This window comes from Sphaeramia orbicularis, chromosome 7, assembly GCF_902148855.1.
Source record: "Sphaeramia orbicularis chromosome 7, fSphaOr1.1, whole genome shotgun sequence".
In the NCBI taxonomy this organism is placed as follows: domain Eukaryota; kingdom Metazoa; phylum Chordata; class Actinopteri; order Kurtiformes; family Apogonidae; genus Sphaeramia; species Sphaeramia orbicularis.
Genome location: NC_043963.1, coordinates 10,184,158 through 10,199,533, shown reverse-complemented (window position 1 = coordinate 10,199,533; position 15,376 = coordinate 10,184,158). Strand labels below are relative to the sequence as shown.

Genomic DNA, 15,376 nt, shown 5'->3' with positions numbered 1-15,376 from the left:
ATTAGACAACACATTAAAAATAAATTAGAGCTTTATTATTGCTGGCGAGCATACTTCCTCAGTAGCTGGTCATAATCTGTAAATTGAACAACAAAAGACAGTTAAAATCCACTTCCTGTTTTTTAAAGCCTAGGCTTTTGTTCGCCTCTGCTGGTGTATCCTGGCCGTGTAATCACAAATGAAAGTGCCGCTCACTGTGTTGATCCAGCTGATGTAGGAGCTGACTTTAGTGAAGACGGTTGGCTTCTGGAAAACGTTACAACCCTGACCGGATCCAAAACTGACCACGCCATGGACTTCCCAGGAGCCATCGGGGTTTTGGCAGTTGAGGGGTCCGCCAGAGTCTCCCTGCAGGTTAGCACACCAGATGCTGCCACAAACACTTCAACTTCTTTTAGGTTATTTTTAAAACACTTAAGTCATTTCCAGTTCATGCCTTTAACCCTTTACCTGACTATTTTTGGTAATTTCTGCAAACATTAAATATGGGGCCAATCCCATGCCTCAGTGAGATCAAGAAGCGTGTTGGTTTTTATATCATGATGCAGTGATTCCGAGAGATTTTGTTGAATTTTTGAGGCTGTAAATACTGAACATGAGTGATTTTTGTCAGTTTATGACATAACAGTTGTTTTATTGCATGTGTTTACTTTTTTGCATAGGAAAAAATCAAAATCTTACCAAGTGTATTTTTCTCATTTCTAGTCAAAATATCTCATCACACTTAAAATAAGACGTAATCACCTAAAGTAACTTTTCAGTGAGATATAAGAACTGATTTTTGAGACAATAGATCTTGAAAATCTTATTTTAAGAAATCCTACCAAGATAATTTTCACTTGTTCCCTTGGCAGATTTTTTTTTGTTTGTTTTTTTGGCTTAATTCAAGATTTTTTATTTTTTTTTTGCTTAATTCAAGCAACAAAAAAAAATCTGCCAATGGAACAAGTGAAAATTATCTTGGTAAGATTTAATGAAGTAAGATTTTCCAGATTTATTGTCTAAAATTAAGTTCTTATATCTCACTGAAAAGTTACTCTTTAGGTGATTATGCCTTATTTTAAGTGTGATGAGATATTTGGACTAGAAATGAGAAAAATACACTTGATAAGAGTTTGATTTTTTCCAGTGCGCAAGTGCTGCTTGGATGTTTTATGGCAAGAGGAGGAAGACGGTTGTCACGGCAACCAACGAGGAGTTAGATGATATCATCTCATGTGTCATGTCATGTTTATATTTGTTTGTACATTTTTTGTGTAAGGATGGTTTGTAAATGTGAACATTTTCATGTAATTTGACTTTTTTAACACAAACAGAGAGATAAATTTGGAGTTGTCATTATTTATAGGTTATTACGATAGTATTTTACTCATACGACCCACTTGAGATTGAACTGGGCTGAAGGTGGAACTTGAACTAAAATAATTAACATCTTCAGTGTAATTATCGCATTTTACAAATTCATCCCATGGGCTGGATGGTTTCGAGTGGTATGTTAGATGCTTAAGCTCCAGAGGATTGCTGGACTCTGTGTCCGCTATAAAAAATTAAAGGAAGTCAGCCTGGATGTGTCGCCAGTTTGTCCCAGGAGACCTGTTAGGAATAAATGTGCCTTTTCCATGAACTGTGCAAAGCTAAATACAGTCACGGGAAAAAATTATTAGACCATCAAAAGTCATCAAAAACAATGATTATGCAATCCAGTACTAACTCCTGTGTGTATCATGTGACTAAAACAGACAGAAAAGAAACCATGGAATGCCTAAAAGCATATTCATATTTAAACACAGGATATTTTAGCACAATTTTGCGTGTATGTGAAAAAATCTGTCATCTAAAAGTAAAGAAGTCGGCCACATTCTACGAGAGTATCACTACCTGTAAACATTTCAATCGACAGACAGGTTTTCAAACACTGTGACTAAGTCTAGATTAAATATATATATATACTTTTCCCTCTATTTTTAACTTTTCTTAAGTGATTCATTAACATTTATTCTAATATTATGCTCAGTGTTTTGTATTGCAGTCGCAGAAAAAAATGATTAGACCATCAGAACTCATCAAAAACAATGATTATGTAATCCAGTACTAACTCCTGTGTGCATCATGTGACCAAAACAGACAGAAAAGAAAACATGGAATGCCTAAAAGCACTGTTTTTGTCAGTACAATGCCATAGATATTGATGGAAGAACTGAAGTGATTTTGGTTATTATCAAGAAAACATGGAAAATCAATAGATATCAGCTCTGAAATTAAACTACTATGAGCTATTTTTGTTGTTCTTATTATATTTGTCCAAACAAATGTACCTTTAGTTGTACCAGGCATTAAAATGAACAAGAAACTGAAGAAAACAAGGAGTGGTCTAATAATTTTTTCCACGACTGTAGACTATTAGATTTCAATAAGCATTTTCTGAGGTCGTCCATGAGGTCAGAAGGTGGAATCAGTATCACTGGTTAAATTACTGTACTATTATTCAGTGACTCTCCTTTATTAACTCACATTACAGCCAGCTGTGATGCCATCTCCTCCAGCACAGACCATGTCGTCTGTTGCCAGGACGCTCCACCAGTCGGGCTGAGAGCAGGTTTCATGGCCGACGACTGGTAGGAGGGCCTGCTGCAGGATGTCAGCCAGAGGACCGCTGGCTGTGGACAAAGGAACAGAAAACACAGGTAAGAGCAGAGATTTAGAATGGAAACGGTGCTATAGAGGGGTATGTCTTAAATGGGGGGACTTGGAAGGAGCCCAGTAGGGACACGAAAAATACATTAACCCATGAAGACCCAGTGCTGCTTTTGTGGCAGTTCCTGAATTATTTCGCCTCTATATTTAATCTTTCTTAAGTCATGTATCACCATTTATTATAATATTATCCTCTTTAGTTTTAAGATTTTTTTGTGTAAATCAGATATTTTCTTATATTTAATTCTCTGATAATGTAGATATTCATAAAAGCTCAGAGTAAATTCAAAGGTTATTATATTAAAAACAAAGAAAACTGAAGAAATATTGATTTTTTTTTTTTTTCAATAAAATATATCATTAACTAAACATAAATTAAGTATCTCCATCCACTGTCATTGATCCAACTCCATGGGTTTTACTGGTGAATCAGTGTTGTACAAGATGACGGTGTTTCCATGGTAACTACGGAGCCTCTGAACGTCCAGATGGGTCATATCTGATGACCATGAAAAGACGACAAACTGTATTTTACACCAATTATTTACATGTATTGATAGAATTAATGAATCAACAGGTATTAAACAGTTTAGATCAGTAGTTTGTTAAATGGGTTAAATCAGTCATCATGTCCTGAATATAAAATAGATAATCAGAATTAATGCTTAATTTACACAATAAATACATTCATATAATAAAACTGACACTCATGAAATCATTTCATTTCAACGTTTTTAAAAAACTAAAATACTATACATTCTCACTAAAATGTTCAAAAAAACTCAGTTCATGTGCAATAATATTTTGGGCTGAGAGGGTTAGTTTTATTGTCAATCATCTTGTTTAAGCTTTGGTAACATTTTAAGAACATTTCTATTTTATATTATTCAAGGTGACGTTATTTGAGTAATTAAGTAATTATTTTTTTGTTGATGAAAGTTTTATTTATTTATTAATGACCAGTTCATTTATTTTTCTTATCAGTCTTTTTAGTTTATATTTTGCACACAAAATTTACTGATAAGGAGTTGTTAGTTTTAATATATTAAAGTTAAATATATGTTGTTGTTATTATGTAGTTTTGAAAATAAAAACGGACTCTTTTGGCATAAAAACAAATTTTGCCTCATTTTTTTCCAAACAAAAATGCTGAAGTGACAGTTGGGGGCAGTTGGCTAAAAAAATATATATTTCAAGGGGTACTCCACTGTAAAAAGTTGAGAACCGCTGCTTTAGGGGGACAGTATTTGCATTTTTTTGCCCCTCAACATGCATTACTTCAGTTTTATTGTTAAATCAGTTTTGTAGAGTTCTAGATTTGTTGTATTTGAGGTGTGCTGACTCACTGGACAGTCGACCCCAGCCGGTGACGAAGCAGGAAGCGCCGTGAGGCAGGACCACGCCTCGGTCTGGGAGGCAGGCGGGTGCGATGGTGTCAGAAAAGGAGACAGGGGAGGGCAGTTTGATCATGGCGATGTCGTTACTGTGGAAGTTGAAATAACGCACTCACATCAGACAGTTACACTAAGGGACAAAAGTATGTGGACACGTTGAATTCAGGTGTTTCTTTTCTAATGGGTCTGGGATACAAAACAATAATGACTAATGTTATAATATAGTTTCATATTGGGATAAATATCATTACATTGGTTAGTTTGGGTTAAATTATTATCTGTGCTTCCAAAATGCCTCAGAGATGGTTTTTACTTAATTTATCTCAACAATGATTTTTTTTTTTTTTTATCCATGACTATGATTTTAAATGTTCTACCTCTAAATTTCAAAAATATTTTTCATGCTCTGACTGTAAATAATAATTTTCTACAACAACTAACTATCAATGTTCTTCACATCTCACATAGGAAGAAAAATCTCCCATTAAACTTTAAGGAAATACTGATGTTTTTACCTCAAATCATCATGAACTGGACATCTTACAGCTGTCCTTAAAGTTTTAAAGTTTAATGGGAGATTTTTCTTTATAAGTGAGATGTAACGAAAGTAGATGGTTAGTTGTGGTAGAAAATTATTATTTACAGTCAGAGCATGAAAAATATTTTTGAAATTTAGAGGTAGAACATTTAAAATTATAGTCATGGATAAAAAAATCAATTTGAGAGAAATTAAGTCAAAACTATCTCTGAGGCATTTTGGAAACAAAGGTAACAATTGAAACCAAACTAAACAATCTAATGATATTTATCCCAATATAAAACTATATTATAACATTTGTCATTATTGTTTTGTATCCCAGAGCCCTGTTAGAAAATAAACATCTGAATCCAACGTGTCCAAATACTTTTGTCCATATAGTGTATGATGACAAACCAGCTAAAATTTACTTAGGGGGTCAAATGAGTGGCCATTTTTGTCAAAAAAAAAAAAAAAAAAAAAGGTGTAAGAAATGCATAGAACTGTGTTGAAATAATGCTAATCCATTTGTGCACAGACTACTGATATTATTTGACAGTGGAAGCTCTATTTTCAGAAATATTGGATTTTGAATAGCACGTGTATGTGAAAACTTTTGCTGGTGGACGGACGTGACATTACCCATGATGCTCTGGTCAGTACCAGTACTTTATTAGTAATAAACTTATATACTTACTATTGCTAATTCTCCTCTTATTCATAAATGTTAGTATTGTGGATCTAAAACAATAACAGCTGACAAAAAAACACTAAATGTGTCAGTGGACGGATGTGACATGGTTGTTCCGGATCCCATCATACTGATGCTCGGCAGCCATGTCACCGTTTCCACAAATGATCCCTGTGCAAAAACTAGGATCAGAATTATTTATTGTATAGTTTATCATCAAACTAAAGAGGAAATAACAATATAGAATTGTTATTTCTTCATAAAAATGCTTATTATTAGAAAACTGGGTAACACTTTATAATAAGTACATGCTATGAACATTAGTTAAGCATTAACAAATACTGAATTCATCTTTTATAAAGCATATTTCTGACATGAATACTCATTAATATATGGTTTATAAGCACAGTTATAAATGTTTTACCCATCATTAATAAGCTCATCTACAATGTGCTTAATGATTGTATTTTCATACTTTATAAATTATGATTTCAGCATTTAAAAATGTAGTATTGCATCACTTAGAAACCAGTTCTGATGTGCATTTATGCTCACACATACACTATTCAGACATGTACTAATGGTTAGTGAATATGTTAGTGGGTATTTTATACTAACTCACACATTTATTTTCCAATAGATGTCCTATAAACAGTTATTAATACAGGAATCCATTATTTCAGGTAGTTATAAAGCACTTACTACTCATTAATTAAGTATATGGTGTGAGCTCATCTAAAGTGTGCACTATCTATGCCATATAAAACATTTACAAATGAGATTTAAAGGATGGCAATGTCTAAAGACTCACAAAAGTCTCAGTCATTCTAACAAAGGAAAGACAAGCACATGGGATTATCAAACAAACTGTATGACTGAATGATGAATGATTATGATTATGAATGATGAGTGAAACATTTATAACTGTGCTTATAAATTATATACTAATGAGCATTTGTGTCAGAAATATGTTTTATAAACAATGAATTCAGTATTTGTTAATGCTTAACTAATGCTTCACAGTGTGTACTTATTATAAAGTGTTAACGGAAATTGTTGATTTAAAAAGTGACGCGTGACATTCTTCATGTATGTATTGGCGTAACATAAGCAGGATGGATCAGCACCATACTCCATATTGCAACCTTTAAAAATAAAATGTGATATGTAGGATATAATCTTGTAAGAAAAACTGGGGAATCTACAGGGTGGGGAAGCAAAATTTACAATATTTTGAGGCAGGGATTGAAAGACAGTGTATGACCAATTAGTTTATTGAAAGTCATGAGAATTTATTTGCCACAAGAAAATGTACATAATAGAAAATGTTTTTATTCTATGTGTCCTTCTTTCTCAATAACTGCCTTCACACGCTTCCTGAAACTTGTGCAAGTGTTCCTCAAATATTCGGGTGACAACTTCTCCCATTCTTCTTTAATAGTATCTTTAAGAAAGTCCACATTGCTGTGTGATGTTCTATCGGTAGCATGTTCTAAAACGCCCCAAACAGCAGAATCCAGAGGGTTTAGATCTGGACTAGAAGGCGGCCATAAACATGATTCCCAAAAATTGCTAAAGTTGGATTTGTTGCTGTTGTCAACAAGTGTTTTGGTGTTCTTGTGTAAGATTTTAACTTCAAATCCTATTTTACTGCATTTCTAACGCTCTTGTTGTCTACCTCAAGTTCAATTGCCATTTTTCTCATGGATTTGGTTGGATCCTTTAGGATTTTGGATTTGAGAGCTTTAATAAAAGCTTTGGTACGTTTTTTGTTGCTTCTTCCACTTCCAGACTTTCTCGTAATAGTTTTGCTCATAGTCATTCTCTTCTTTCCATTATAAACAGTCTTTATGGACACTCCAACTGTTTTTGAAATCTCCTTTGGTGTGACGAGTGCATTCAGCAAATCACACACTCTTTGACGTTTGCTTTCCTGATTACTCATATGGGCAAAAGTTTCTGAAAAGGTATGGATAATAGTGTTAGGTATGATTATGACATCAATATATGTTTGGTTTCAAAACAATTGACGTAGTGCCTGCTGAGAAAAAACAACTAAATGTTCATTGTAAATTTTGCTTCCCCACCCTGTAAAAGAATAGAATATTTGTTTTTCAGGTAAATTCAGTTCAAATATAACTTGGCCATTTGTGACATGAAAATATAGCATTAATTGTGATGAAATTGGACATTTTTGAGCTGAAAACATAGTTCATATGACCATCAACATGTTGCAACAGAACTGAAATCCTGTCAATTTGCAGAACTTTCCTCCTTTAGGGATTCATTTATGTTGATTTCTTATGCACAAAGACAGAAATAAGACCTCTAAGCAAATTTTAGCCGAAACACAGTGTAGGTCCACCAGGTTAATGTTTCACCTTCCTTATGTTAAAATGCACCAGTTAATGTGTCACTTTTGTTCTTCTCAGCTCATTTTGAGGTGTGTGTGTGTGTGTGTGTGTGTATGTGTATGCATGTGTGTATTAATTGTTGTTTTTACCGGCTCAGCAGTGTGTTGTACTTGTCATGAGTGATGATCTGATCTGCCCTCAGAGCAATCGAACCCTCCTCGCTGGTTTTCAGGCTGTGTTTTCCCAGCTCCACTCTGTAGTTGTAGCGGTCACTATGGGATGGCAGGTGACGTAGTGTTAGTGGTCAGGTTTTAGACGGTGGTATTGACCTTCCTGTTTGTGCCACTCTGACTACATACTTAATAACTGTATGGGTGATGCATGACTGGGATGTTTGGTCTATATTATAGTGTTTGTTTTTGATCTACTCTGTTTTGTCGTTTATTTCCACAAACAGCTGACCATGTGGAGCTTAGAAAAGAAAATTACGTTAGATTGTTTGTTCGAAGGAGTTTTTCCGAGCAAGATTTTAGTTAAGCATGGGCATGATGGAATATTAACCCTTAGATGCAGAAGTGGGTCAAAAATCAGCTGGTGAGGTTGTTTTCTTGCAGTATCTTCACTGCAGAGATCTAAATCTTATCAAGTGTGTTTTTCTCATTTCTAGTCAAAAATGTCTCATCACATTTAAAACTAGAAGCACTCAGAGAGCGCAGACCTCCGCCAAGGCTGATCAGTGGCCCCCCCCGTGGGCCCCCCCCACCCCCGATCACCGCCAACATTTAATCATTTCTTCCTTATCCCATTTCCAACAAACCCTGAAAATTTCATCCAAATCTTTCCATAACTTTTTGAGTTATGTTGCACACTAACGGACAGACAAACAAACAAACAAACCCTGGCAAAAACATAACCTCCTTGGCGGAGGTAATAAGACAATCACCTAAAGAGTAACTTTTCAGTGAGATATAAGAAATTATTTTTAGACAATAGCTCTGGAAAATGTTATTTCAAGAAATCTTACCAAGATAATTTTCACTTGTTCCATTGGATTCCAGTAGATTTTTTTTTTTGCTTAATTCAAGATTGTTTTGCTTAATTCAAGAATTTTTTTTGCTTAATTCAAGATTTTTTTTTTGCTTAATTCAATTTTTTTTTTTTTTGCTTAATTCAAGATTTTTTTTTTTTTTTGCTTAATTCAAGATTTTTTTGCTTAATTCAAGATTTTTTTTTTTTTTTTTTTGCTTAATTCAAGATTTTTTTTTTGCTTAATTCAAGATTTTTTTTGCTTAAGTCAAGATTTCTTTGCTTAATTCAAGATTTTTTTTGCTTGATTCAAGATTTTTTTTTGCTTGATTCAAGATTTATTCAAGATTTTTTTTTTTTTGCTTAATTCAAGATTTTTTTGCTTAAGTCAAGATTTTTTTCTTAATTCAAACAAAAAAAAAATCTGCCAATGGAAAAAGTGAAAATTAAATTAAATAAGATTTTCCAGATCTATTGTCTAAAAATCAGTTCTTATATCTCACTGAAAAGTTACTCTTTCGGTGATTATGTCTTATTTTAAGTGTGATGAGATATTTGGACTAGAAATGAGAAAAATACACTTGGTAAGATTTAGATTTTTGCAGTGTTTGTAAAGAAAAATTGTCATTATTTCATATTCCAGGTATTCCTCAAAAAACATGTTACTGACATCATACTATTTAAATTTTTAAGTTACCTCATATATATTTTATGAAATTGTAGTTTTTTTTAATTTCTACCTCAACCTTCCATAGGTGGGTGAAAATGACCTGCATTCATTTTCAGTGGAATTACATCTGAACTTTTGATTCATTCTTCATTCATCCATTCATTTTACATTCTAGAGGAAAACCAAAGGAGATTTAGACACTATGGACCAGATGGTTTCCACCTACACCGGCAAGCATCAAACACAAAAGGTTTAAAAACATTTTAAAATGGTTAAAAATGTAAAAAAAAAAAAAAAAAAAAAAAAAAAAAATCATTTAAAAATATTTCAAACATGAAATCATTCCTTTATGGATCAAAATATAATACAAATGATTTTTTTTAACATGGGAAAATGACAAACATGACATAAAAACACAAGGATTTTAACGCAGGTCATTTTTTACCCACTCATGGAAGAGTGCAGGGTCCAGACACTCATGCATCTAAGGGCTAATTAGCAGAATTAACAGAGGAAACAGAAGGTAGAAGATGGAAACAGATGTGAGTCATTGATGGTAAAAACTGGAACATGTTGGAGTTCTTGTCCTGTTGTTGCTGTTAAAGACCAGTTTTCAGTGTTGATGTGAACGTACTTGATGCAGTGTGCAGCCGTCAGGACCCAGGTGGAGGAGATCAGGGTTCCTCCACAGACATGCCTCCAGCGCCCACTGCTGTCGGACTGGACAGAAATCTGCAAAAACACACATAAATGCAGGGGTGTCACAGTCATTTTAGTTCAGGGGCCACATACTGTACAGCCCAATATGAACTCAAGGACCAGTCAAATAATAATGTAATAACCTGTAAGTAATGTTAAATCTGAACTTTTCTCTATGTTTTATAGTGAAAAAAGTTAAATTACAAAATGAAAATGTTTACATCTTCAAACTATCCTTTAAAAATGTGAATAACAGGAACAACAAAGGAAAACCTTATAATATTATAAATATAATAATGTTAATCATTATTTCTGGGTTATTATGATCGTATTGTACTGGTCTGATCCACTTGAGACCATATTAGTCTGTATGTGACCCCTAAATGAAAATGACTTCAGATCTTAAGTGGAATTTTTGCATTTCACAAATTCATCCTGAGGGCCGGATTGGACCCTTTGACACGACGGTGCTTCCATGTTCATTATGGAGCCTCTGAACGTCCAAATGAATCATATCTGATGAACATGAAAAGCTGAGAAACTACATTTTACCTCGTTTTATTTATTAATCAATTGGTCAAATTTTACTTGTATAGCACCACATCATAGCAAAAATCTCATGACACTTTACATTTAGAACTGGTCTAAACCAAACTCTTAATATAATAATAAAAATAATATTAATATAAAATAGTAAAGTACAATAATTATATATATATATATATATATATATATATATATATATATATATATATATATATATATATATATATAATATACATAGACACCCAATAGAATCCTTTATGTGGTTTGTCATTTATAATTAACACGGAATTTCTTCAAATTTCCTCAACTTTTAGGACCAAAAGACAACTATTAACATTGAAACAAATTATGACATTTATTTATTTATTTTTATTTTATTGTTTGTTTTTTGCACTATATCTATGCATGTACACTTTCTTTCTTTTGCTTTATTCTGTTGCTGCCTTGACCATTGAATTTCCCCTTTTGTGGGTTCAATAAAGTCTAATCTAATCTACTGTAATCTAATCTGAGTTAATTTAATCTAATGTAATCTAATTTAACATAATTTAATTCAATGTAATGTAATCTAATCTAATCTAATCTCAGTTAATTTAATCTAATGTAATCTAATCTAATTTAATCTGAGTTAATTTAATCTAATGTAATCTAAATTGATATAATTTAATGTAATGTAATCTAATCTAATTTTAATCTTATCTGATCTCATTTAATCTAATCAAATCGGATCTAATTTAATCTAATCTAATGTAATCTAATTAAATCTGAGTTAATTTAATCTAATGTAATCTAATTTAATATAATTTAATTTAATGTGATCTAATTTAATCTAATCTAATTTTAATCTAATCTGATCTAATCTAATCTAATCTAATTTAATCTAATTTTTATCTAATCTGATCTAATCTAATCTAATTTATTCTAATTTAATTTCATCTAATCTTATTCTTACAATTACCCACAGCCATTCATATATTATACACATACATACTTGTATATTTTACTCATGATGATTTTCTGACTGCGTTAAACTTGGAATTGCAAAGAAAATCAATGGTATTAATGCTATGAACGGCACTGAATTTTACTGAAACGTGTCTCTGACCCCAAATTTCTGAGGATATTCTAATCAGGACAGAACACACTAATGTGATGCTCTTTCTGTTTGTGTTGGTATAATTAAAACTAATCCGTCCATCCGTCCACATGTTACCTGCCAGGGCCAGCTGTGGGGCCGGACGTCCTCTCCAGAGACCACCCGGCTCACCACGGGGGGGAAGGTGGGAACGCCACATCCATAGGCTGGAATAAGGTTATGTGAGTCAGAAACAGGAGGTCATGTGGTTATGGTTCCTTTTTCCTTTTAGTCAGATAAACTGGAGTACACCTAAAATGACCCACGCAGCATGAAAAACCAGATTGTCAGCCCCATAAATACCCCCCAACTTCAATGATTCCCATAATTAATGTGAGTTTACAGAGAAGTTATGGGACCATCGGAGGTGGGGGATATGGAGAGGGGTGGGGGGGGTTACATCTCACAGCAGAGGTGTGAATGTCCCCAATTAACATATACAGTCGTGGAAAAAAATGATTAGGCCATTAATAGTCATCAAAAACAATGGTTATGCAATCAGGTACGAACTCCTGTGTGTATCATGTGACTAAAACAGACAGAAAAGAAAACGTGGAATGTGTGGATTGTTTTTAAATGTGATCTCACCACCAAAATAACCATATAGAAAAAAAAAATATGAGTAAAAGTAGTGAACAATACATCACATATAGAGGTGAAATATTATCATGATAAAAATATTCATATTCGTTGTTAATAATTATAAAAATAAACGTCAAATCTGTATTTCTTGTAAGTTTAATGTCTGTTTATTTATTCCTGAATGAGAGCTGGAGAACAGATGGTTATTTATGGTCAAAACATGACAAATGTGTCAGAAATGTAGAGATTGAAAATGATTTTTTTTTTTAAAATAATAAAAAATTCAGTGTTGAAGAAAAATTAAGAACAAAATCTGACATATTCTGTAAGCAGAGATAAAAATGTAAGCACAATTTACCATAAAGGTGAAATGAAAACATCAATTGCAGTGATATTTATCGCAAAATATTCATTATTTAAAATCATTTGTTGTTAGCGTTTTGTAGCTCAGTCATGTTAGCAGTGACATGAATGGGTCACAATACTTTTGTCCATATATTGTAAATGTATATTGTATCTGTATTAATTCCTTTCCAAAAATGGATTAGCTGTCCAGTTTATTTACATTACCCCTTTTATGCATACTGGTCACTACAGTGGACAGTTCTTCTCCAGCTGTTCTCTTGTATATTCATGGATTTTGTTGTTTTAGTTCCATATCAGCCAATACAGTAGACGCTCATGCATCATCCCATACACTGGGATTCATACAGTTAGTATGACTTTTCTGTTCTTGATAAACCTGATCTGCACTAACATGTTTGAGTGTAAATCAATTGTTAATTGTTAGACTGTAATTAACAGGGTTTCTTTTAAACAAAAAGGTTTTTTTTGCATATTACCTCCATGAAGTGAGTAATAACTAGTATTAGAATATGTTAAAATGTGAGAAAACATCAGATTAGCTGCATTAAAAATGTTTTAATTCCATAGTTTTCAGATCACTTTCTGCTATTATTGGGTCAAAACACAGTATTCGAAATCTCTCTGATGGGACATTTTAGGCAATTTGACAGATTAGTGTTGCTAAATGACCCACATTTTTACTTTTAAATTCATTTTTGCTTTAGTGGTCCCATAAGGGATTTTCCAAAACAAGGAGCTACTTCATATTGAAATAAATGGAATGGCAATCAATTAAAGTTTGCTCTCTGACGGGACATTACTGTGTTTTGACCCTATTGGGTTTTAAATACATCTTTCTTTGCTTCAAAAATTAATTACCTGGTGTAGCTGAGCGGACATTTTTATAGCTACATGAAAAAAAAAACCTCGATCACATTGTTTTTTTCATGCCTAAGGAGGAATAAAAATACTCAAGAAAAAAATATCTTGATGAAGGTTCTCCCATAATTCATGCATGAAAGGGTTAAAATGAGGTTTAAGGTTGAAACTGTCTTACCGCTCGCTACCACCAAAGTCAGGAACACTAGAGTCCTCATGTCTGTCTGTGGACGGTGTAGCGTTTAAGAACAGACCTGTTTTTATACCGAGTGTTGTGAACTTCTGTCCTGGGAAAAGACGCCGGTGCAGAAACTGTAGAAAGTCAAACAAGGTTCAGCGCTGAGGACAAACATGGCACGTGGTCAAGGACGGACGTTTCCCATCATGGGTTCCATTCAGTCTGTAATACACAATGTACATAGTTTATACATAAAAACACAAAAAAAACAACATTAATCTAAATTATTATGCATCAACCAATTCAATGCTATTCACTATATGGACAAAAGTATGTGGACACGTTGAATTCAGGTGTTTCTTTTCTAACAGGGGTCTGGGATACAAAACAATAGTGACAAATATCATAATACAGTTTTATATTGGGATAAATATCATTGCATTGGTTAAATTGTTATCTTTTCTTCCAAAATGCCTCAAAGATGGCTTTTACAAAGTTTCTCTCATTTTTATATATTTTTCATATACCTGTATGACTGTAAATAATAATTTTCTACCACAACTAACCATGTACTTTCTTCATATCTCACTTAGGAAGAAAAGTCTACCATTAAACTTTAAGGAAATACTGATGTTTATAAACTATCCATCATGGCTACAGCTGTAAAATGTTCTGTTCATGATGATTTGAGATAAAAACATCAATATTTCCTGTGTGTCCCAATATTTTTGTCCATATTTAATTACATGCATTAAAGTTTCTCTGCATCGATAATGTATAAAACACAAAATAATTTACTTCCTGATAGTATTTAGAGGTGGTCTGATATGAAAGAGTCATTATAAAGTGAGAAAAACAGAATGGTTAAAAAAAAAAAAGTCAAAGGTCCAAAATTACATCCTGGTCAATAGCACTCATATGCATACGTGTCACTTTATTTATTATTATTGTTATTTATGTCACTTTTAGTCACTTTGGAATTTTTTATGTTTTATCTGTCTCTCTATAAAGTATATCTTATCTTTTAATTATCTTATCTTACCTTATAATCATCTTATCTTATCTTATCTTAATCATAATAGCCTTTATTGTCATTTTGTGTGCAGGGAAATTAGGAGTGCTACTCCCATGCAACGCTGTGAATTAAAAAAACAAACATGTAAGAAAATAGGAATAGAGCGAATCTAAAAATACAAAAACTAAAAAGTAAAATCAATCAATCAATCGATCAAATTTTATTTAGATAGCACCACATCATAACAAAGGTTATCTCATGACACTATACATTTAGAGCTGGTCGAACCAGACTCTTAAATAAAATAACACAACAGAATATACGTTTTACAAAAAGTAAAATAAGAATAGAACTAAAAGTGGAATAGAATAAAAATAGATTGATTGGATGTGATCAATGTTTGACCTTGATGATCAGTAAAATTAGTTAAAAAAAAATTAAAATAGACAAAATATGAATAGGCGTAATATTTTTGTTACCTTCAGGTGCCAGATTTTTATTAATTTATTTATTTTAAATTCAATTTTGATATCAAGATTCCTAAAAGCTGTCTGTTTCCTTCAGTTACGTTGCTTGTTGCAATATTCTGATTTTGGCGCTTATAGGGTTAACAGTACTAACAATATTAACAGTATGTATATGTTTGAACAA

The 15,376-nt window shown here is 32.7% G+C and overlaps 1 protein-coding gene across 1 annotated transcript; it reads right to left on the bottom strand.

Annotated features, from left to right (window-relative positions):
• Positions 1–129: 129 nt before the first annotated feature.
• On the bottom strand, positions 130–13,750 carry LOC115422049 (chymotrypsin-like elastase family member 2A). The gene is made up of 7 exons (XM_030138094.1): positions 13,711–13,750; positions 11,805–11,893; positions 9,981–10,078; positions 7,800–7,922; positions 4,041–4,177; positions 2,512–2,657; positions 130–348 (listed from the first exon to the last, which is right to left on the bottom strand). The coding sequence occupies exons 1-7, from the start codon at positions 13,748–13,750 to the stop codon at positions 130–132; spliced, it is 852 nt and encodes a 283-aa protein (XP_029993954.1).
• Between the last annotated feature and the right edge of the window lie 1,626 nt (positions 13,751–15,376).

What these genes read in the sequence shown, in the direction of transcription:
- LOC115422049 (XM_030138094.1), bottom strand. Translation starts at nt 13,750, where the DNA reads ATGAGGACTCTAGTGTTCCTGACTTTGGTGGTAGCGAGCG. An exon ending in TACAACACACTGCTGAGCCG is followed by an intron (nt 4,178 to 7,799) that starts GTAAAAACAACA and finishes CAACTTCCACAG; the next exon opens with TAACGACATCGCCATGATCA. An exon ending in GCATCACAGCTGGCTGTAAT is followed by an intron (nt 349 to 2,511) that starts GTGAGTTAATAA and finishes GCTAACCTGCAG; the next exon opens with GGAGACTCTGGCGGACCCCT.